At 50.2% G+C, this 23,600-nt stretch overlaps 1 protein-coding gene across 5 annotated transcripts in view; it reads right to left on the reverse strand.

Moving 5' to 3' along the window:
* The window catches only part of PLXNA2 (plexin A2), a 227,148-nt gene that overhangs the window by 9,069 nt on the left and 194,479 nt on the right, over positions 1-23,600 (reverse strand). For 3 of the 5 annotated variants that reach the window (XM_051638828.1, XM_051638827.1, XM_051638826.1), the window contains exons 16-29: positions 21,480-21,647; positions 20,124-20,217; positions 18,287-18,526; positions 17,971-18,114; positions 16,631-16,865; positions 15,055-15,197; positions 13,157-13,425; positions 9,758-9,824; positions 8,999-9,145; positions 8,406-8,565; positions 7,738-7,841; positions 3,638-3,737; positions 1,287-1,477; positions 522-691 (exon numbers count right to left, since the gene is read on the reverse strand). In XM_051638828.1, coding sequence (XP_051494788.1) covers positions 522-691; positions 1,287-1,477; positions 3,638-3,737; positions 7,738-7,841; positions 8,406-8,565; positions 8,999-9,145; positions 9,758-9,824; positions 13,157-13,425; positions 15,055-15,197; positions 16,631-16,865; positions 17,971-18,114; positions 18,287-18,526; positions 20,124-20,217; positions 21,480-21,647 — 2,232 coding nt within the window. The remainder of the gene's footprint in view (positions 1-521; positions 692-1,286; positions 1,478-3,637; positions 3,738-7,737; positions 7,842-8,405; positions 8,566-8,998; positions 9,146-9,757; positions 9,825-13,156; positions 13,426-15,054; positions 15,198-16,630; positions 16,866-17,970; positions 18,115-18,286; positions 18,527-20,123; positions 20,218-21,479; positions 21,648-23,600) is intronic. The other 2 variants (XM_051638830.1, XM_051638829.1) reach the window with 2 other exon arrangements.

Consider the following 23,600-nt stretch of genomic DNA (forward strand, 5'->3'; position numbering starts at 1 on the left):
CACTCGCCCAGCTCTCCCCTCCCTGCCTGTGCTGGTGTTGCTGCCCCAGCACAAAGGTTCAGGCAGGGCAGGACAGGCAGAGAGGTGCAGGCAGGGTTGTACAAGCAGGGCAGTGCAGGCAGGATGGGGCAGACAGGGTGGGGCAGGCATGGAGCTTTGCTTCCCACTAGCTGACCAGCTCTGCAAACCCAGTGACTTCCCAAGTCCACGTGCATGGATCCCACCCACGCAGAGGAGGTGGAGACAGCTGGGTTCGTGGTTTAACACAGCACCAGAGCTTCAGCTGGTGTGTGCACAGACGCAGCATGAAGCAGGATCAAACCCCTCTGCCACATCTGCACGAGGTGCTGGTTGAGAAGCATTAGCACAGCTTTGTGGGACATCTCTTGCTTTGGAGCCAGGGGACTTGGTGGCTCCCAGCCTTCCCAACACTCTCACCCATCCCTGTTTTTCCCCAGGAGACAGCGAACTGCTCAACAGCCGGGTCTGGCCCCACTTCCACCCCTCTCTGCCCTTCTTACCAGTTGCTCTTCCACGTGTGCCTCACGTCAGTGTCATGGATGCCGTGCTTGTCCGCCTGCTCATCCAGGAAATCGAACATGTACTTGATGGCGAGCGGCAGGGCGCTGCCGCGGTGCACCGTGCTGAACAGCGTCTCAAACAAGTCATCCACAAACTTCTGCAGCGTACCCTGATGGGAGCAGCAACCGAGGAGCTGAAGGAGAGCTGGGCACACACTTGGCTGGCAGCGTTGGCAGGACGGGATGCCAGATGGTGATGCCAGCTCTGCACAGCTCCGCAAAGTGCCCCCGCGGACCCCTCAGGGATAAGGAATGCTGGGGTCTGCCAGAGGAGGCCGGGGGAATGCACCAGCCTGCAGCTCCTCACGGCTGCACTTGCTCTTGATTTCTAACCTGAAACAATTTCTTTTGCTTTCAAAACTAAATCTACGTCACCTACAACGATGAACGTGAGGTGAAGGGCAGGAAAAGTTCTCTCTGGCCAAGGAAACTGGTTAAATATTTACAGGTGCTGCTGCAACTGCCCAACGCTTTGTGTTTTGATGCTGCACAGAGGAATGAAGTATGGCAGCAATCACCTTGTAGGGTGAAGAAATCTCAGCTGTGTTTCTGTTCCTGCTCCAGGAGCCACCCAACCCTGAGTACACAGGAAAGCCCAGTGAGGACAGTTCTCCCCAGGAGCAGAGCATCTGCACAGGACCCCCAGCCAGTGTGTCTAGTGTGTCCCTGTGCATTTCCCAAGGGAATTTAGCACATAGCAGTTACCTTTGTAGCTAATAGCCTGGTCAGGTAGATCTCAGACACCATCTTACTGCCCCGGTCTCCTTCCTTCTGGTCTCCATGGTCGTGGTTTTTGACCAGGTGCCAGACCTTGACCCCACTCTCCAGGTCGGGGGTGATCATGGGGGCCCGGGAGCGCAGGCTGTCGGGGCTGCCCGTGTAGCGGAAGGTGGAGTCTGAAAGATGGGAAGAGAAGTTGGTCATACCCAAACCAAACCCCTTTTTCGTTTCCCCACCTCCTCTCCGTGATGCCACCGTGCTCACTAATGCCAAAATCGTCTGCACTGGCTTTTTTACTGGGTAAAGAAACATAAAACCACGCGGACAGCAACAAAATCTGGTGTTTGCCAAAAATGCAAGTTGGTCTTCCCAGCCCAGAGTCCCTCAGACTTAAACCTTTTGGTTTTCACACACAGACGTGAGAGTTTTCTGCTGCATTCCCATCCCTTGCCTACACGAAAGAGACCCCTCCGTGAGTTACTGCCCATGAATGTTAACTCTGGGCACCAACTCCTGATACCAGTATTTTGTAAATAATAACAAGCTGCCCAGCATGAAGGGCAGAAGAGACTGCTGTTCTTGTTCTTGAGGGTTTCATTAGAGCAACAAAGGGCTCAAGCTGAGCATTGACTGCAGAGCCCAAGGCCAGTCCTGCATCCCAGCTGTACTGCCTGTGGGGCATCCCTGCTGTCCCCATGTCTGTCCTCCTCCCTGGCAGGAGAAGGGCAGCTTAAAGGGGAGCAGACAAAGGTTTTCCTTTAATTGCTCAGAAAACACAGAGGGATGTGAGATATATTTAACTTCCCAAAGAATATGGCTCCCAAGCCAAGACACGGAGCTGAAGAGCACAACCAGGTGTTGGGTTTTTCTTCCTCTCCCTGAGTTTCTTTGTTCTCTGGGAACCTTGTGCCTTTTCTCAAGTTCAGCCTCCAACTCTCAGCTCACCCTCCTCATCCAGGCTGAGGGGATCAATCATAAATCAGCCAAGGAAATATGCAAGACACTACCAAACTAGCTAGATTTTCATCCCTGATTAAGGCTTAGATAAATGAGTACTCCAACTGATATAATTAAGGAGATAGACAGGGGGACAGCTAGGGAAGCATCCCATAATTCTATTTTTAAACATAGCTCTGTGCTGATATATAATGGGGGGAAGTAAATAAGTACCTCATTTAAATTCTGTCTGCACAATTAGAAGTATTAATCTTAACATGAACAATGGTAGTTCACAATGGTGGTTTGCAAAACCTTTCCCATCTGACACAGCCCAACGAGCACTGCAGGCTCAGGCTGTGTGACCCAGCCTGGGTTTTTCCATCACCTGAAGCACAGAAGTGCTGGGCACTGGGTGAATCACACCTCGCAGGGAGAAATGCCTTTCCTCCTGCCTTTTGCCTAAAGACTCCTGTGGCTGGCTCCTCAGAACAGCCTTGCTAGAGAAAAAAAATCCTTTATTTTGGAAGCCATGAAGGAGAGAAGGGGAGTTTGTCAGGAGACCTCTCATTTGTAAAGCACGCTGGAAAATGGAAATGAATGAAAGATCAGAGCACTAGAGACTCTGCCCCTGCTGCCTTCCGTGACAGTTTATGATGACTATCGTTGTGGGTTTGGTGCCATGAAAGCACACCTGGCATCTTGCAGACTCTGAGCTCAGGCTGCAGGGACCCTCAGGGACCCTCTGCAGTGCCGAGTCCTGCTGTTCTGCAAATAACACATTCCTGGGTGGATGCATCCAAGCACAACAAGGGAAGATTGCTGTTACCTATTTCTGACCCATGAGCTGAGAATTCAGGATTCTCCCCTTAGAGAACAGCTGAAGGAATTGGGCTTTTCTCTTGTGCAGCCCTGCTTATGTGCAAGGGGCACAAAGCTGCTTTCCTGCCATGGGAGCCCCGTGGGTGCTCAGCAGCATCCACCCCCTCTGAGCCAAAGGTCTTTCCCTGGGCTTTTCCAGGACCCATTTTTCCAAAGGTTGCTCATATTGTGTTTGGCATTTCCTTTTCCCTTTCCTCAGCTTCTCTGGCCTTTTTGCTGTTCTGCTCATAGATTGAAAAGCCTTTGCAAAAAAAACCCAGTAGCCAAGAACATTTTTCTGTTTGGCAGATGAAGATCCCTTCATTTTGGCTGACATAGCGTGGTTCTCTGGGGGAAGCTGCTGCTGTTTCCCCACCTAATTCCCTTAAGGTGTTGCCCTTCCTGCAATAAAGGCAGGTTCACAACCTCCCCATCAAGACCTATCCTCAAGCACAGGTGCAGGCTCCAGGCTGGCTCTGCAATATGCAGCCAGGGCAATGCCCAGGCACTACCCAGGAGCCCTGAGCTCTACTTCTTACCATATCTACTAATGGATGTCCGGGATATGCTGGCAGAGGCAGGGATGTTGTAGGAGGAGGTTTGTTTGGGAACCAGAGCCACCACCGAGCGGTCTGATACCTGGGGGCAAAAGGGAGAGAAGATCAGTGAGATCCACATCACCAGCTGCTCATGCAGCAGGAGCAGGCAGCAGAATTCCCTAGGATTCAGAGGGGCAGGGAGCTGTTGGCAGGGCATGGGGCTCCTGAGGACACACGGAGCCATCCCAGGCCAGCCCCTGGAGAACCACGTTCCTGCTCCAGCTGAGCTCTGTGCTGGGGCTGGAAGAAAGGAGGGATAAATCAAGAGATGCATTGAAGATGTTTTAGGTCGTTCTGATTTAAGATTACGTTTCATCCAATAAAAATGAGAATCTCAAGAATTGTTGTGATCCAATTAAAGTAACAATGCAGCAGGAATAAAACAGCTATAATAACGTTATGGACCATAAAACTTTCCTATTAAACCAGTTTTTATTTTAGCAATTTTTACGAACTTTAGAAGTTTGATTTACAGCCGAGTGAGTCAGAAAGCCATCTTTCAGGGTATTAAATTGTCAGTCCCTCTTCTGCACCAGAGAAGGAATTAAATTCTGGGAAGTCAAACTATAAATGAACATTAGTGTTAACAAGGTTTTGTTACAGCAGATTTTAGTAGCCATGTTTAATTTTATCCTCCCTATAAATCTAGTAGTCACTGGACAGTTTTAAACTTATTTCCCTTAATTAAGAATCTGCAGGTTTCCAGGGATAGGGCCTGAGTGTCTTTTAATTTTGAACTCATGACCCATGGTGCAGCATGGCAAGGGAGGAGAGAGTGGAGTCACCACATCTTGCAGGCTGATGGACCCATCAAGCCCAGGCAAAGACTCTGCCAGGAGTCCTGCAAAAGACTCAGCTCTGTCCCTGCACCCAGGGAAGCTGCAGGGCAGCAGTTGGGTTTTGCTCCCCCAGCAGACAGAGGTGGTCGCTGCCTCCAAGCTTTGGCTGCTCTTCAGTTGAAAGGCTCCATGGAAATGTGGGTTGCTGCTATAACTGCTGGGGACAGAGGAAATAACAGTCACTTGTGTTTCACAGTACAAAAGTGAGATATTTCTAAGCAGAACACCTCGAACACCTCTGTTATTTCCTTTTCTGCTCCTGCCTCACTTCATTCAATTTATAAAGTCAATGAAAGTAACTATTAGTGGTGTTATGACATTCCTAGGCTGTTATTAGCTGCCACTTCAGTTCCATCTCACTAGGGAGAGCCCTGAGGAGCGTGCTGGCAGCCCAGGGTGCTCCAGCAGCAGCAGCTCCCTGGCCACTGTGCTGGGATCTGATTCCACCAGGGCTGCAGCTAACTGGGAGAGAGGCATTAAAAATTCCACACACACACAGAGCACTCTCACTCTCTACATTTTGGATTGAATGGTTCTTGTCAGCTAAAAAAATACCAGCACACAAATTAGCATCAGATGTAACACACATTCATTTCCCATCTTGCTCTGCTGCTGCCACACTCCCATAAAGCCCCAGAGATGCCTGCGAAGCTGGCTTCCTGTTTTACAACTTTATAAATATTCTGATTCCTCTACAAGCAGGAAGCACACTGCACAAAACACCTTAAAGAAAAGAAAAGTCAAGCCTGGAGCAGGAAGAGTGGCAGCACAGAAGCCTGGACAATGACACGGTGTGTGTGGGGCAGTGAGGATGCAGCCAGGCTGCAGGCTCCACAGCCACACCACCCTCAGCTCCTGGCTCATTTTCCTCACAAATCTTCCCTCTCTGCCACTAATTTTTCATTTAAAATAGTTTTCTAATCTGTTGGCCCTTCCAGGCTCGCAGTGGCTGACAGGTAATTCATGCTCTGCTGCCTCGGAGTTAACCCTGCGTGAGCCACTGTAAATCATTTGATATTAAATTCAGTGTTTCATTTTTCTTGAGTAAAGCCACGTGGGGTGAGACTCTCCCATGGAGTTGAATGGCCATGAAACCAAAAGGATACTACACAAATGTAATACAATCCTTTCAACTCATTTTAAAAGCTCCACAGAATTTAACAAAGAATTACATCTATTTAACTTATAAATCTGCTTTTACAAATGAAGAAATAAGCAGCAGGCATATAGGTCTCTAGATAATTCTATTAAGTGGTTCCAAAATATTGCAGATCAGCAGATAAAAGTAGATAGCATCTGACCAAGAATAAAGACAAGACAGCTCAGAATAAAAGATGGAGAGAGCTTTACAGAGCTAGCTTTTATTTTTTTCTAGAATTTAGGAGTCAGCATCACTGATCCTCCAGAAGCTGAAGAAATCTACATTTCATTTTTATGGCTTGAACAACCCTGGCTTTATATGCAACATTCCTGTTAGAACGGTGAGACAGCAGCGCTTGAAACTCAAATGATTTGATACCTTCTCCTAAGCTGGGCCTTTGCCCACATACTTGTTTTACTGTGTGATCCTGGAGCATCTGTAGTTTTGATACCTAATAAAAACATTTATTACTCAAACATGAAAAAAACCAAAAAGCTGGTAACAGTAAAAAAAACCCACCCCCCACCACATATATATATCTTTATATATATATATGTTTGTTTTTGGCAAAATCCCTGCCTTGACAAGATTGCTGTTGCAGCACAGAGAACTTGGCTTCTTTTTTATGGCTGAACCAGCTCTGTCGGGCTGGCATGGGGAGGGACATGTGCAATTCCTACCTGTCTGGTGTTTGGCAGCAAACTTCTACTTTGTTCCAGAGCAGAACTGACATTCAAATGGCAGGAATAGCTGCAGCATCTTGAGTGCTGCAAGGTTTGTGTTTATTTTAAGGGTAAACTTGTGGCTCAGATTTTCCCACAGGCTCTAAAATGAAAGTAACTCCCTCCCCAAGCACCCAACACACACCAGACAAACACAGCTTTCACTTGTGGCTTCCTTAAGATGACTTTTAAAGATCAAGGCATAATAAAGTCTCACTGCTTCCCTGCATGTTGGTTAATCCCTTGCACCTGTCAGGTAAAACAGATTTTAGCAACAATTGAATTCATCTGCACAACTCCAGTGACATTTGATAGTGATCTGTGTCAGAGTCCTTCAGGCTGCTTGGGAAAGTTGACCCTCAGGGTGCTTTTTTACATTTACTTTGCATATTTATGCCATTCTCTCTTCCTCACTCTCTGATTATATGGCTCCTGTCAACGCTGGCTCACATTCAGGTTGCACAGCAGGAGACACACTGATGGACTGGGGATGGTGTATAAACAGGGAGAGATGCCAGATTAAATACTGAACACTTCTGTGTAGGTAGTGATGGACCTGTAGGTCACAGGTTGCAATCAATGCAGTTATCCTCTGCTGCAGACAGGCTTTGAGTAAAAGCCTCTGATCATCTTTCACCAAACCTTCCTCAGCTCTCTCTTTACTTCTCTTTCCATCTTTCACACACCATAAGCAGCCCTTCCCAACACACACCTATCCCAGGCAGCTGGAACATGCAAGCTGAACAACTAAAGATGACAACAATTTCTTAGGTCACCTGGCCCACCCTGGCTGATGCACAGTGAAGCATCTTCACTGTCTGGCTCCTTCTTATACGACTTTAGTGGCAAAACTCCTGTAGGAGTATCATGAGTGCAAGAGACGAGCTACCATTGCAGCCTGATGCTTTGGATCAGACCATCCAATTGTGTGAGGTTTGCAAAGCTTTGAAGGAAGCCAGAGACTCCTCTTCCTTCCCTGCTGCACCCCTGGTTGTCTCAGACCCTCACATGAAGACCTGAGCCCCATGGTTCACCCCTCCCCTGGTCCTGTGTCTCCAGCAGCAGCAGCAGCTCAGCCCTCTCCTCTGCTCCCTCTATCTCACCAGCATGGCTGGTGGTTTTAATTTAGCCAATTTTCAACTCTGCTGGTTTCTTTAAGATCCATGTCAAGGTTGCTTTCCTGTCTAATGCATAAGCACATTGAACCCTTCAGGTTTCTCATACAAATGTGACCTCCCTGCCTGTCTTTGTTGATGAGATACTTGGGAATTAAATTTCTGCTTTGCTTTTCTTCCCTCCTGGCAGCTTTCTGGGAGCTGTCTGGGGCTGCTTTCTTACCTGATAATGCATCAAAGTGTTCAGGCGCTTCCAGTCTCCTTCAATCTTGGTGGTGATGTCTTCATCCTGCAGGACCACACGAGCAATCCGGCCCTGCCGCCACTCTGCAGGAGAGGCAAAAACCAGACATGATGGTCAGGGAGAGAAAAGGCATCAACAACCTCCAGCCACTTCTGGTCCAAGCAGCTACTGGACAGATGAGCCTGTTGAAAAGCCCCTCCCATGAAGAGGCACCCAGAGAAACCTAAATTCTGCTCTTAAATGTTATAACTCCAAGGAAGGTGACACTGATCATTTTCTTGCAGCAAAGTGCAGCTTTTCATTTCCCATGCAGAACGTTCTGCAGTGTTGAGCTGATCCAAGGTGCAGGACCATCCCAGCCCCTCTGCCCCCCAGCTCTAGTAAGATACACAAGTTTGGGGAGAAGCTTTGCTCAGCAGAGTGAAGGACACTTCAGGAATCATTTGCTCTGTGGAAAACTGGAAAACTGGTTGATGATACAGAGCTCAGAACCAACCCAGGAGGAGTAGCCTCCATGCTTTCCAGGAGCAGAAATGTGTGCCTTGTGTAGCCTGAGCTCTAGCTTTCAAGCTCAGCAAAACCCACAGACAGTCCTGATAACAACACCCTCTGTGATCATCCCCTTCCCATGGAGCAGGGGTTCCTACCCAAATCCATGTCAACAGCTCTTGGTCTTTGAGAATATGGGACATTTTTGTATACTGCATCGAGGATCTTCTCTTTGACTTGAGTGATGGTGTCACAGTTCAGCACTTTCACAGGGATCTCTGGGCTGTTCTCGTTATCTGGGTTCACACAGTTCAGGATCTGGAAGAGGAGGAGAACCACCATGCTCTAAGACCTTCAGACAAACATCCAGGAGAACTGTAACCACATCTGTCACAACAACCCATTCTCAGAAAAAAGCATGATGCCCCTCTTTGCATCCCTGTCACTGCATCTAGTACATCTTCACAATGACCATGAAGGTAGGAGCCCTGGATGTCCATTTTCATTTGCTAGAGGGAGGAAAATGCTCAATGGGGAGATAAAATGCTGCCTTTCCAAACCTCAGCTCTGACTATTTGCACCTGCAAATTGAGGACACACCTGGCTCGGGGATGGGTCTGACAGCATGAGGCTTCATTGCCCAGGCAACACTTGTGCTTCATGGTAGTGTCCTAATCACTGGCCTGAAGGTCAGCACAGCTCCCATCCATGAGGGCAGGACAGAAACGATTCAATGGCAGCATCTACTCACCAGAGTCTTGTACTCAATTTGCTGCCGGATCAGCTTGTCCTCACTGAGGGAGTAACGGGCTTCTCCTGTGATGGCATCAATGGGACCTTTCTCCATCTGCTGCTTGATGGCACAGTAGAGCATGAAGAGTGGCTCTCCAGCACATTCCTACACAAGGAGACAGACAGCAAAACTAACACAGAGGTGAAGGTGCAGCTCCTCCAGGGCCTCTGGCCTGCACAGGTTTTGCACATGATTCATTGCAGCTGAGGCACAGTCCCATTGACTCCATCTTTAGCACATGTGGAATCCAGGCTTGGCCCCCAGCAGCTCCTGGGGAGGACAGCCAAAATCATGAGCTCTGTTGCTCAATGGCTACCTTGTCTTTGGCTTGGTGCTTCTCTACTGAATCTATATAGCTGTAAAAAGGAATTTGAGACCTTGGTCTCATCGTTCACTCCCATGAAACAAATTCTGCGGAGCTTCCAAATAAAGTTTAAAAACATGGAATCCCAGGCACAGAGATGCGAGGATTTCTCCAAAGTACTGAAGAGATACATTACATAAAAATAACACCAAGGGACCTGAAGGATGAAGAAGGCTGAGCACAGAGGCTGTGACAGCCCATGGAGGCATCCCTGAGCAAACCTCCACCTCCTCTGAATTACATCTTGTGATTTGAAGCCTGACTGAAGAGTTCCAAGCTCAGATTCACCCCAGGGATGGCTGGTGGCTCAGACAGCAAAGTAGCCACAGGGTCTCAGCTCCAGCCCTCCTTACCTTGAGGAACTTGTGGAGGAGGAAGGCAAACCAGTTAGTCAGCATCTTCTCGGCCACCGACTCAGTCCTAGGGAAGCCAGGAGGAGACACATATTAAGTACAAAACCAAACCATGCATCAGAGGCCCCACGTGTCCCTGGGTGGCACCAGCAGGCTGCTCCCTGGCACAGCCCCTGGGTGCTGAATCAGGGGGGGTCCAGATCAGGATGCAGCCACAAGTGTCCCCCCCCCTGCATCAAGCTGACAGCAGCTTGCCCAGCTGACAGCCCATCACAGCCCTAATGGGGCTGGTGACAGGGAGCCTGGTGACACTCAGCTTCTCGCACGTGGTGCAAATTACAGCCTGGCTCAGTAAATCACTGGGATTTGCAGCGGCTGCTGGAAATCAGGGACAGCAGAGTGACAATGGCAGGGAAATTGCAGCTTTCTCCCCAGTCCCACCCAGCATCCTCTCCCCACATTGTGCCCAAGATTATCTCTAATTTAAATACAATGGCTCCTAATGATAGATTTTAATGCTGGCTCTGCAGGACCCTGAGATTTTCCTGAAAACCCCACCATCCCTTTTCCTAGGAGAGGGTGGCTGTGCTGGTGGCAGGTGTCCCACAGTCCCCACCTGAGCCCCAGCCCTGCAGCTGCCAACATGACCTGGGGCATCCTGGCCATGGCTACCAGCCATCCCCCCAGACCATGCATGATTCCAGGATCTGGGCCAAATTTCAGCACCTTAAGAGGGGTGGCTCCAGCACCTTGCCCCCTCCAGCACCTGCTCCATGGGCATCATCCCTCTTCCCCACACCTTCACTGTGAGCCTGCAGCAGGGCAGTGGCCCTGTCAGCTCTGGGCACCTCTCTGCACCTTCATCCCCTCCTGGCAGCTCTGCTCCTGTGCCATCCACCTTTTTGGCCACCAGTCTGCCCCGGAGATTCCCAGTGGGCAGAGTGATGCCTGAGTCCCTGACCTGGAGCCAGTCACCGTCCTGGTCCCAAACCCTTTTCATCACTCTCCCCCATCTGCTCTGCTGCCTTGAATAAAAGCCTTGACATTAATTTATACAGCATCCCACATGTTTGAAAACTCTGGCATTTAATGAAAAAGACAGTATAGAAGCAACAGGGTTTGATCACAGAATGAAGGAGATCACGTATGAACGGGAGCCAGGAGCCACAAACAAAACCTGATGCCAGTCAGCAAAGGGACCTGGGGTCACGTTATCCATCATCTCTCAGGATCACAACATCTGCCAGGAATTTGTGAAAATGTCTGTAGATCCCCAAAGAATTTAAGCCTGAATTGATTAACTGCCTAAAAATTTATCTTACAGATTGACACACATACATTGTTCTCCTGTTTGAAATTCCTCAGTCCCCCAATTAAGGAGGGAAAGTACTAGCCCACTGCCATGCCAGCGAGCCATGGGAGATGGAGATGCAGTGATACCAACTAGAGAAGAGGTGAAAAGCTCAGAAACTGATACATTCAGGACTTCAGGGTGAATATTAACTTAACAAAATACTTTGTTAATGGAGTATAAAATGGAGAACTGACAAGCTTCTCTATTAGCTCTACCAGTCGAGTAACGCTGTGTCCTGTGGCTTCTCATGGCCTGACACCAGCAGTAGAAAAAGAACTGCAATATGGAATGACAGAGAAGTTGGGGCATATTGTGTGGGAAAAGGTCTTGGATACTCCTGTGCCTTGCTGTTCCCTTTTATTTCTTTATCAGAAATACAAGATCACCTGAATGGAACAGCAAAAAGAAACATCTTGGAGCATCTCTCTCAAATCCCATTTTGCCTCTACCTTCAAGCACTGGATGTCACTCAGACAGGCTGATGCCATGAGGTACTTGCAGTGCATCAGTCCTGGGGACAGCCAACAGTTGAGTTACTCATCACAGTCCTACCCTGACTGAGGAAAGAGGCTGCTCATAACCTGCATCACTGCCAGGTGCAGCCACAGGAGCTCGGTGGGCGCCTTGCGAACATGTCTGCTGTGCACTCTTTCCCTGGCCTCCCCTGCCTCTGAAATGGGGACATTACTGGCTGGCCAAGCCACCCCTTAATCTCTGCCTGTCCCCATGGGGCCTGACACTCTGCCACATGAGGAGAGGTCTGCTGAGCCCCAGCCAGAGCTGCTGCAGGGATTTGTGCCACCCCTGGCAGAGCTGCCCTCCTTCCCTGGGCTGCTCAGATGTTACAGATCTCTCTCTAAAAATAAATATAAGCTTCTGAAGATTAGCACGGCAGGGGAGAATCCCTAGACTTGGAGAAAACCCTTCTCACATCAACCACATAATGAGGGCAAAGCACGATCCAGAGATGACTTTCCAAAGGAGCCTGACGCCAGCAACCAGGGCCTTGGCTGCTCCTCTGGCTTTCTGAGGCACCAGGAATAAAACAAAACTAAACTAAAAGAGCTGAGAGAACCCCAAAAAGTAAATGTGTATTCTATTAATTTTCCCTCCTCTATCTAGGGCTCAGAACTGCTGTGTGCTGCTTTCTGTGCCAGGAACCAGAGCAGCTATTTGATTGAAAGTCAACTTTTTTTGCTGTCTCCCGCGAGGGTTAGTTGTAGAAGAAAGAGAGAGGGGAAAATAAGGAAGAAAGAGAGAAAGAACTGAGTTCCAATTATCAACTGCTGCCACTAGACAGCTCAAAAAATATCAAAAAAGTATTTCACTTTGTGGCTGATCACTCCTTATTAAGTCAGAGTGAGTTGTTCCAGCCCAGGCTGTTGTGTGACCCCAGGAGCCACCAGGCACAGGGCTGGGACAGGGACTTGAGCCATGAGTGTCCTGTGAAGTGGCCAAATCCAAGCACAGGACAACCAGCCTCCAGGCTGCTGGTGCTGCCCATGGCCCTGACTCTTTGCTGGGTGCTGCAGGAGGAGCGGGCACAGCTCTGATCACCAGCCAGGTATTTCTGGAGCACCATGAAGTTATTATTGATGGCTGAGGCAGAAGACTTGTCAAACCACGGGGGAAATTAAGACGGTTTCCTTCTCTGAGATGAGTTATTGCCTCCACAAACACAGCCAGATTTAAAGCAATTTCCCGTCAAGTATATTCATCATGGCTGGAGGAATCCCTGAAATTTTCCTGGAGCTGTGAAATCCTCCCCCAGCCTTCGTCCGCTCACTCAGCGAGATGCCAGCCGAGCCGCGGGCAGAGCCAACGGGGCAGCCGCCTTCCTGCCCCAGCCCAGGCCAAGCCCTGCAGCGTGGCTGGGAAGTGGATGGCTCACCCAAAGCCAACGATGGAAAGCAGGTTTTTCCTTCTGACACCAGCACCCTGGTCCCACAGAGCCCTTGGATGCCACCAGCAGCATGGCCATGCCAGCCCAGAAAACCATGCTGACCCGCCCACAGCCCCGTCCCTCATCTGTCCCCCTGTGTTACCTGCGCAAGAGCAGTTTGGGGTGGTTCTTGTTCTCCAGGTTCTTCTCAATGAGGTCAGAGAGCAGCTGCTTCAGCACATCAGTGGCATACTCCAGCTTCCCTTGCAGGCCAGTCATGATGAGTGAGGCCACGTTGCCACGGTCACGCATGGAGAAGCTGCGCTGCAGCTCCAAGGTGCGGATGAAGGTCAGCAGGAAAACTTTGTTGTTGATCAGCTGAGCAAAGAGCTTCAAGGCCTTCTCCACACTCTGCTGCCCATTCCCTTGGACCTGTGGTGGAGAAGAGCATATGCATCAACCAAGGTACAGGAGGACAAGGGATGAAGGGCAGCCCTGCACTGTCATGGGGTCACTGCCACCACTATGGGTGGGGTGAGTGGCTTAAACCTGGGTGCGCAAGCAAGGACCTCAACTCTGGAGGTCTCAGCATCCCTGAACATGGTCTGTGGTCAGTCCTGAATAAGCAATGCTCTTCCTGTCCTCCCCAGCACTTCAACCCACCTCACCATAATCACTGCTCTGAGCTGTACTCTGCACACCATAAAGCTGCTGCTTCGTGGCTAACGGCCCCATAAATGACATACAATTTTGCTTGTTCTGCACAAAAATGACACTCTTGTAAGTAAATTAAATACTAATTTAAACTATTGCTTTATTATGAGACAAGTGTAAAAAATTAATTGAGGCTTTCAGCCAGTTGCAGATTCAAGTAATTCATTACAAGTGAAAATGATGAACTACATGAAGCAACTCTTTACCAAACATATTGGAGACTTATGTATTGGTTTTACTAATGTTACATAATTAAGCAACTGTGTAATTGGCAACACATTTATCACTTCTGCAATTCTGGTTTTCATGAGCAAAACAAATAGAAAAGGATTCATATTTGCTTGCTAGAGCACGAGCTTATTTGGCAATTCCAAGAGGGAACATAATGCATAGGGCTGGAAAATGCAGGGCATAGGAATGGGCTGGGAGAGGCTGGCTCAAAACCTGCTGAGCTTTACCAGCACCACAGCAACTGCTCAGTGTGGTGGCCCACGGGAAAGGGATCTCATTGGAGGTGTCACTGCTGAGCAGTGCTCACCTGGAAAAGCCATGGAGCTGTTTGGAGCACAAGCAATTGACACTTCTTCCTCTGACAGCTCTGGCTGAAGATCTGGGCCATCCCCTGGTCTGTGTGAAGGCAAGAGGACTTCCAGGAATTGCTGGATCAATGCCAGTCACCGGGAGAGAGCTGAGGCAGGTGCCTCTGGGCATCCCAGGGCAGTGCATGGAGGACTGCTGCTCCACGCTCAGTGGCAGAGAATGTTTTTTGAAGCACTGTAATTTTCTTTTGGCCCTCTCACAGGTGAGCGGGGCCCATCTGCAAGGTGACTTGATGGACCTTTGCAGGTTAACGATTTTTCTAAATCCTGAGTGAAAAACCTTATGTATCTTTTTAGACATACTGATGGAAAAATCAGGAAGAAGGAGCTTGCCCAGCCCAGCAGGTGGCCATGCCTTGGCCCTCCTGTGGACACGCCGTGGAACAGCAGCAGGATGATCCCAGGCAGGAGGCTCCCAGGTGCACAGCCTTCCCCTGCACCATAAGGTGATTAAGGACTTCAAAAGGCCACTGGTAACTGATCTGGCACGCCTTGGTGCTGCCCTATAGCAACATAAAGCCCCATAAAATGAAACTAAAGCAACGCAGGGGAGAAGATACCGGGAGGACCCAAGCAGTGTGCATGGAGATAAACCACCAGACCCTTAGTTAAAACGAACTGGGGCTCACCCTGCTAACTCCAGTGTCTCTAATAAGATTTGGTGTGTGAAGGTACTTCAGGGTTTCACGCTGGCTTCCCTAAGTGCTCAGGAGAGCTTGGAAGGGTCAGAGCACAGCCCAATCCTTACCTCCAGCTCCCGCAGAACAGGGTGGTCCTCGATGCCAGGGAAAAGAACCCTCATGGCGTACGTCCGGTAGTCGAGGTACGGGATCCCAGAGCGATCCAGGTCACTGGTTAATTCATTGATGTCTGTCTGCAGCTCTGCAAAAGCTGTTTGGGAAGAACAGAATGAGAGAGAAGCAGAGGTGAGCCCTGGGAGCCGAGGCTGCAGCCAGAGGCTTTGGGGAGGGCTCTTTGCAACCATCAATGGGCCAGCTCAGGAATCTGACTGGGAGGAGACCCTGTTGTGCAGCCCAGACAGACCCTCACCCCTTGAGGCTCCATCTCGGCAGCTCAGAGGGAGAGAGCACACAGTGCACAGAGCAAATGCTGAGAACAAAAGGTGCTTATTTCATTTGTATGCAGCTCACACCTGTGTATACACACCTAAAACACCTTTATAAAGGCTGCAGAGAGAAATGAGGATCTATTTCTGTAACTTGGTACCTCCCATATTTTCCTTTTGCTTCCTCTTCCTCTATCAACAGTTGCCAGGATTATCAAATCTGATGCAGATCTAATCCAAGCAGAAACTGCCTGTTGCAGGGGTCAGGAAGGAATTTATTCTTCCTCTGGTAACACAACATCACCAGGTTATGCAGCTGGATGTGTGTCCCTGTGTTCATTCTCCAAGGCTGGCTCAGCCAGGTCTCTGCAGGCAGCTGGACTCAGTGCTGTGCTGAGCTGTGGTTTCTCCTGACTGTGCTTTCCAGGCTTTTTCAAATCAGCTGAACAAATCCAATGCAACTCTCTCTCTACTGAGAGGTCACACTATAAAATCTTCAGCTTTTTGTTTATTTTTCTTTGCTCCACTAGGCTGCCTTGCAGCTGGAAGGATGTATGAAACAACAGCAGCACTCCTCCCCAGGATGCTTTTGGTCTCCACCCACCAGCTCTAGCATGGACTGCCCAGCTCTGCCCTTGCTGCCTGGCCCAGAGGCTCAGCCAGCTCCTCAAAAGGGACAAGACTTGTGTGTGCTGAAATCCACAAGTGGCAGGTCCAGCTAGAACAAATAACACACCAGATCTCCCAGAAGTGATCACCTGAGGAGCTTCTTACTATCCCTCAGACCTGCTCCTGCTCCTCTGGCCTCACATTTTATACTTTGGAGGAGGGACTGGATCAGCTTTCCAGCTCTCCTGGCTTCCGTTTGGGATACACACTGTTTCTTGGGGGTCCGAAACTACCCTGCTCCCTGTCTCACTGCTTTTTAACTGTTCTTTACTAAAAGGTCATTAGACAAGGAGGCACATTGTGCTAGGCACCCTGGGTCTCGTGCCATCCTCGCACTGCGATCCCAGCCTGTCGCTTTAGCAGGATCAAGCTCTAATCCCATTCTCTGCACATCAGGCAGCAGAGCCATGTCTGCTGCTGACACACGTGTCCCTGCCCACCCTCCCGTGGTGGGGCAGACCCGACAGGGACATGCACCCTGCTCCTTGCTGCCAAGAGAGGGTGACCGGGGTGCTCCGGTGGGGAAAGCTAGGGAACAGAGCATGGGGCTGCAGCACACAGAGAACATCTGATCCTGGGCAGTACTGACCCTCCTTGCACTCCAGGGCCACCCGGGACTCCAGGTTGTCCATCTGCATCTGCAGCCTCTTGAGGGTCAGGTCGTTCTCCCGGGACTTGCGCTTGTAGGCGATGAGGACGATGATGACGATGATGAGGAGCAGGCTGCCCCCGGCCGCGATGCTGACGATGGCTGGCAGGGTCAGCAGGCTGTCCGAGACGATGTTCACCGAGCCAGGGGAGTAGATGATACCACCAACACGCACCTACAAAGCACAAGGGAGGTAACCAGCACCTTCTGGTAAGCGGGTCAGCCTGAACCAAACCCCATCCTCCCTGGCCAGGACCACAAACCCTACAGGCCCTGAGGAAGGTGCATCAAACCCTCTCTGCTTCACCCAAGGCTACAGCAACTCCAGTTGCCTTCACACACAAGACGGTGCAGCGTATGAGAACACACGGAGGCTTCAAGTCATGATAAATGTGCCAGCCCTTCACTATCTGGGCTTTGTTCTTACTATCTGATGGCTCCATTTGACTTTCATTTTATAAGCTTTCAACTCCCTTTGTAAAACGTGGACATTAGCAACCCAGTGATAATTTCACTGACAAGAAGCCAGAGCAACTGAAAAGGGAAAACAGACCAGGGAAGAAAAAGCTCCCTGTGAGAGCTACACAGCAAACACACTGGAGGTTAATGCCAGGACTGGCTTTTCATGCGTGTGCCCTGGCTACAGGTGCAAGCAGCTCTCATCCAGGTTGAGCTTCTGTGAACCACACTGTGATAATCTGAATGTATTTGGGATGCTGAACTTAAAGGGAAATAAATCACAACTACAACCTTGTTTGGGCTCTACTCAAGCACTTGGGCAGCTGCATGCTTGGTCTGGGAGTGGATCAGAGGAAGCAGCAATGCCCAGAACCAAAAGCAGAGAAAAACACTGACTGTTATCCTGGACAAGGTCGTTGATACAACCAGTCCAGTGTTCAGATGTCCCTGGCTGCTTCTGCTTCAGGAAGAGGCCTGATAAAATCCCCTCCTGTCCTACAGGAGGGAGAACACAGCCCATGGAAAATGCTCTCACGTATGGAAGGAAGAGCAAGCAGCACCAAGGTCCTGCCAGAAAGATCTGTTCCTTCTAGAAAGCTATGAAGGTAGGTGGTGAGTCTCAGGGAGGGAAAAGTTTCTCCATGCTAATCCACATCAATATTTTAAGCTTCCAGTTAGACAGCCATAAGAACCTAAAATCCTACTGATCCTTGGACAAGAAATTGCATTCAATGTCTGAGTAAATGAGGGAGCTGGAGGAGGAGGAGATAGGATGGGAAGAAGGGAGAGAAGGGATGCTGCAGGAGTGTTTGGTCCCTCACCATCACTTTGTGCTGTCCAGTGAGGTTTGGGGGCTCACACAGCAACTGGGTCTCGGAGACGGTGACAGCACAGGGCGTCTCTCCAATCAGCACAGTGTAGTTGAGCTTTGCTCCTCCCGGAGCGGGTGGGCACAGGTTTCTGCCCTAGGGAGAAGGGGAGAGGAGACTGTACAAGGATGCAGCACATTTCCCTGGTTTTCCTCTCATTCCCACCTTGCACAAATGACAGGACTCCATCTGCTCAAAGAGGGATATAAAACTCCCCTCTCTGGGCTTGTTTTGCCTCTTCCCACAGGGTGAGTAAGGGTCTCCTTACCTTCAGGATAATGGGTGACCCTGGCTTCTGCTCCAGGACCCCAGTTGGGCTCAGGAGTTCAAACGTTGGGTTGGGGTAGTAGATGAACTTGGTGTCATTGTAGACCAGCAGGGACTGGACGTTGTTAAAGATAAACCCAAACTCGTCGGGCCGCTCGACGGCGTCCAGGCCGGGCCGGTACTGGGGGGCGAGGGGAGGTGCCAGGCAGGCCAGCGCCGTGGCGTTCACTGCCTTGCAGACCTGCAGCAGGGAAAAGCTTAGCCCAACCTGCACAAGGATGTGCTCATTCCTTACATACAGCCTGAAAAATCCAGCAGATTCAAGTTCAGCTGGAAAGATTTAATCCAGGCTTGATGGATTTACAGTCATAGGTTGGTGGGGAATATTCTCCCCCTCCAGCCAGTGCGAAGGCACCGGCACAGATGGAGAGTGAGCTTCAGAATGAGCGTGTTTTAAAGGAGTTCGAGGCTTGCACTGAGGATCACTTAGCACTCTTTCTTTTCTTCTCTTCTTTCCATTTGTATCCTCTTTGACAACACTAAGCTTTGACACAGACCTGGTCCTTGCTACAAATTGGTGATTAGAGGCAATTCTTGAATGCCAGCGAGGGAGAGGAATGATCATCTGACACTCATGGGCTGGAGGTAACACAAAGGTCATCTCCTGCTGGGCTGAGGACACCCACAGCTCCTCTGGCTCTGGAAGCAGGAAGCTGACTGATTTATGAGACTCTTGCCTTATAAAGCAGCAAGGGCCCAACCATTTGGCCTCCCTTCCTAAGTGGGAGATTGAATTTCACTCGATTTTGTGTCTTCAGAATTATTTTTGTAGCGCTATAACTGCAACTGCTAACAACAAAATTAGATGTCTTTTTAAAAAGAACTCAGATGAAAAAGGTCTTCAGAGGGTGAGGGAGATGGGAATAGGAAACAACTGCTAAGTGATTTGCCCTTTCCAAGATAATACAAATTCAGTTGAAGATCACTGCATAGAAACAATGTTTTTCAGCTTTACTTGGTCAAAATCATTTTCTGTGGGTCCTGGAGGTACAATTCTATTTGTAGCATACAAGAACATAACTTAGTTCCCATTTAGCTGAGGATTCATTTCAGTTTCTCACTCTTGGACTGAAAAAATAGATAGGGGGAGGAGGAGACATCTGAGACCAATCCCAAATTCTGCTACCACCTCCTTGCTTTGGGAACATCAGGGTGTTAGGAGGGAGGAGGAAAAGGAGACATAAAAATAGCACCCAGTTTCACCCAGATACCTGGAGCCCCATGCCCTGCATCCTTCAGATGGCAAAGCAGCAAAAATGGCAGAAAGTTTCTTGCTCAGAAGCAGTTTCTCTCTTCTGCCCTCCCCAGGCTGGTATGGGCTTGTTGGGCCCAGAACTGCAGCAATAGGTTTATCTATAGAGAGGCAGCTAAGGAGAGACCAGTTAAACACAGCAGCCTGAGCACTGGCAGGTCTCAGAGCCTAGCCCTGGCTTTTACACCAAGAGCAGGAGTAAACTGGGAAACAAGGAACAGCTGGGGATGACAGGCACAGCTACACCTGGGCTCTCCATCACTAGATGCCTGTAGAGCTGAGCTAGGGGAGGGAAGGATGCTGGGGAGAGAGGAGCTTCCAGGCTCCAGGGATCTGCTGAAAGGGGGAGTTTCCAATTTGGGTAAGTCTGGGGAAACACCAGAGCAGCTTTTGCCACAGCAAGTGTCACCACACCAAGAGCACCAGCACCAGCCCCACAGTGTGCACCCAGGGGGACCCAGGTGTGGCAGTGCAGAGGGTGCTCCAGGCACAGCCCTGCAGCCCCGTGCCCACAGCACCCACTTACATTGACAAACTCCTTGCCGTTGTACTTGACACGGATCCTGGGCTCCTGGATCACGTCCAGGTTGGAGCCAGTGACAGTCAGAGGTGTGTAGCCACTGTGGAGAACAGGGAGACACCTGATTAATGCCCTGGGCAGGAGGGGCTGGGCTGTGAGGGAGACTGTGCTTGACAATAGGGGAGCTTGTTGGTCTCAGAGATGTTTTCTGCAGAGACTTGAGGCACCAGGCAACAGCAGGGGACTGATACCCACTCCCTGAGTAGTGTCTCACAAGTTTCCACTCTCAGCTGCAACTTCTCCCACTTCACAGCCTTGCAAGGCAGCAGGATGAGAAATGGGACCAAAGAAATCAATTGAGCTGAGACTAAATGCACAAGACAATGAATTAGTCACAGTGTTTAATGATTTACACAGTGACGTTTTAAAGGAAGACGACGAATGGTACGTGAGGTGAGGGCACTGAGGTGCAGGCACAGCAAGCTGTCACACAGAGCTGGGGAGGGATGAAGAGCAGGCGGTGCCATCATGGCCAGAGAGGACACAACCCCCCAGGCTACAGCAACCCCGCTCTCCTATAGCCAGTGCCCCTGAGCAAAGTCTTTCACTCCTGGCTTCTTCTTCCATGCATTAATTGGAGCAGCACAGCCCAGATTCACCCCAGTCTCCAGCCCCTCTGCCCAGCTGTGCCCTTCAACCCGCATTGAACCCACCTCACCCAAAACCCGGCGTCATCTTCAGTTCAGGCTCAAAGCAAACACCTCGCAGAGCCTGCTGAGAGACACTTCCTTCTTCAAGGGCAATTTTAAAAAATAATTGGAATTTGAAATGAATAGCTGTGTTACAGCCCTTGTGAGCATATCCATTAAAGTAACACCAGGGGACATGGAGGGCCCAGGATTTCTAGCAGTGACTATGCCACAGTGATGTGACAGTGCCAGCCACCCTGTTCCTAGCAGTGAATCTGGGATAAACAGTACATTTTGATTAGCTTCAGCTTTTCCTTTCTTAGTGCTTGCTGGTTTTGTTTTATTCCAGAACTACAAGAAGGAGCCTTTAATGAGCAATTGTGCACTTCTTCAGCAGATAGAAGTAATCTTGGGGAATATTTGTGCTCCCAGAATCACGACGCAGACTGTTACTGCTGTAATTGCCTTAGTAATTACAACTACTTATGTAACTTTGGACCTGGTTTTTGGTAAATGCAAATGCTGCAGACACCCAGCACTGGCAAATCCAGGATGCTGGGTGGGATGTGCATTCCCAAACAGATCGTCTTTTGCCCTCACTGAGTGTGGGCTGGGAGAGAAGACCCAGCCCAAGCAGGCTGGCTCCTCTCCCAGTGTCAGAGCCTTGTGTTACCTGGTGATGCTCCACTCGGGTTCAATGTGCTGCACCTTGGGATCATCGATGTATTCAAACAGCAAGGTCTGCTCCAGCTGAGCCCGGTCCACACTGACAGAGACGTGCACAGCCCCCAGGCCGTGGGCTGACGGGGCTGACACACAGACAATCTCGTTCATGGATCTCCTGTGCCAGAGAGGAGCCAGGGAAACATTAACAAGCAGTAGCAGCATGGGGGCAGAAAATGACCCTTTGTCCTGGCAGCTCTCTAAAAGGGTCAGCCGTCAGCCAGCCCTGGACTCAGACACCTGTGAAGGGGATGAGCTCCTGAGATGGGCAGGAGGGTTTCAGCAGCACGGAGGAGGCTCTGCCTGCCCACCAAGAGCAAAGTGCAGGTTCCCTGAAACAACTCTTTGTGCCAAACTGCAGCCTCCCGCATCCCTCTGTGAACCTGCTGCCTTCTGTTGGGCGTGTGAAAACAGATGGCTGCTTTTTAAATGGGATGCATAAGCTCACTGAAAAGCCAAATTCTTCCCCTCCCCACCCTGCTGCACACACAGGCCCTTGTGAGCAGCATAATGGAGCCCACCAAGCCCCCGCCTGGGCAGGGCGATGCCACCGTCACTGCTGCCTCCTGGCTTTGTCTGCCCATCAGAGCAGGGGTGACCTCGGCCTCGGTGCTGGCTGGCTGGACACAACAGACCATCTGCTTCCATCCCAGCCCAGGAGAAGGTCACAGTGGCAGGGCAGCCAGGAGCTGTCAGAGCACAAAGGCGTTGGTGGGTGGATGGATGGAGAAGGGGAATGAGATCCAAGCAGCGCTGTGAGGAACAGCATGGCTCTGCTGTGAGCATGGATGCTGCTCCTAGAAGTGCCAGAGTGATATCCCTGGAAGGTCAGTGCCCCTGCAGGTCATCCTGTCTGCCCAAACCTGACCTCTGTTCACCAAAAAGGCTGTGCTGTTTCCATGGCTCATTTAGTTTTGGCTTCTGACATGGGAGAGGGCAGGCAGGTCTTCGGCACCTCGCTGCCAGTTTGGCACTTAGAGCAAAGCCTGGCACTCTTGGTCCTTGCCAGCCCCACCCTCTGCAGAGGCTGCACAACTTGTGGAGGTGCCTGAGCAGCTGGGGCTCGAGAGCAGCTGTGCCTCTGCTCTGCTTCCAGCACAGCTCCTGTCTCCTTCCCTGGGCAAGGGGACCCTGCAGGCTCCTTTCCAGGCCCTTACATGCTCCCCACCCTCCCTAAAGGATGTGGGCACATCACTCAGCACAGGGAACATGGAACAGCAGGTACCACAATGCTCCCAGCTCACACCTTGGCACACTTGTCCACCACAACACAAGACACAGAAACAACCTCCTAAAATATCTGAAACAAACTGGACCTAACTGTTCTATTGATGCAACTACACGCCTAGTCCTTCCCACTCTCCTCCTGCTCCCTCTCTCATCTTATTCTCACTCTCCACCTAGGTTTCATTTAACCACAAAGGCATCCTTGTGCAAGGAGAACATTTCTCCACCCTCCTTGCTGCTTCTGGTGCTCCTGTGCACACCCGTGCAGCTGAAGAGCTGCCTGTGCTGCCTGTGCAGCCGCTCAGCCCTGCCAGACTCCCCCGCTCCTGCTTAGCTCTGGTGTGAGCTCCAGAGTGACACACGGTGCTGGCAGCGCTGCTCCCCGCTCCCCGGGATCAGTTAATGAGCTTTCTGGGCTATTATTACGTCGTCATGGTGAATCTACCCACTCCTCTGATCAGAGAGGGGAGAACAGGGGAAGCTGTAATTAGAGTGAATCTCATTAGAAACCGCTTCATCTAATCAGGCTCCCCCACACCTTCGAGCACAATTGAAGTTCATTGCCTCAGAACAGTCCAAGCAAAACCAAGTGCACAGTGTGAGCCCACGTGAAGGATGGGGCCATTCAGACACTGCCACTTGCTTTGTTTAAGTTTCTGCTTATCGTGCTGTAATGCGAACATAGAGAGAATTCAAAACTCTTCCAGGTTTTGCAGGTCAGTATCTGCCTGAACATGATGGGATATTTAGGGGTTTACATTTCAGGGCTGACTCAGCTCTCAGGTCACCAGTGGTGATGCTGTTTCCCATGTGCATCTGAGGATGCAATCTGGTGTCTTTGCTT

Source organism: Apus apus, chromosome 23, assembly GCF_020740795.1.
Source record: "Apus apus isolate bApuApu2 chromosome 23, bApuApu2.pri.cur, whole genome shotgun sequence".
NCBI classification, from domain to species: domain Eukaryota; kingdom Metazoa; phylum Chordata; class Aves; order Apodiformes; family Apodidae; genus Apus; species Apus apus.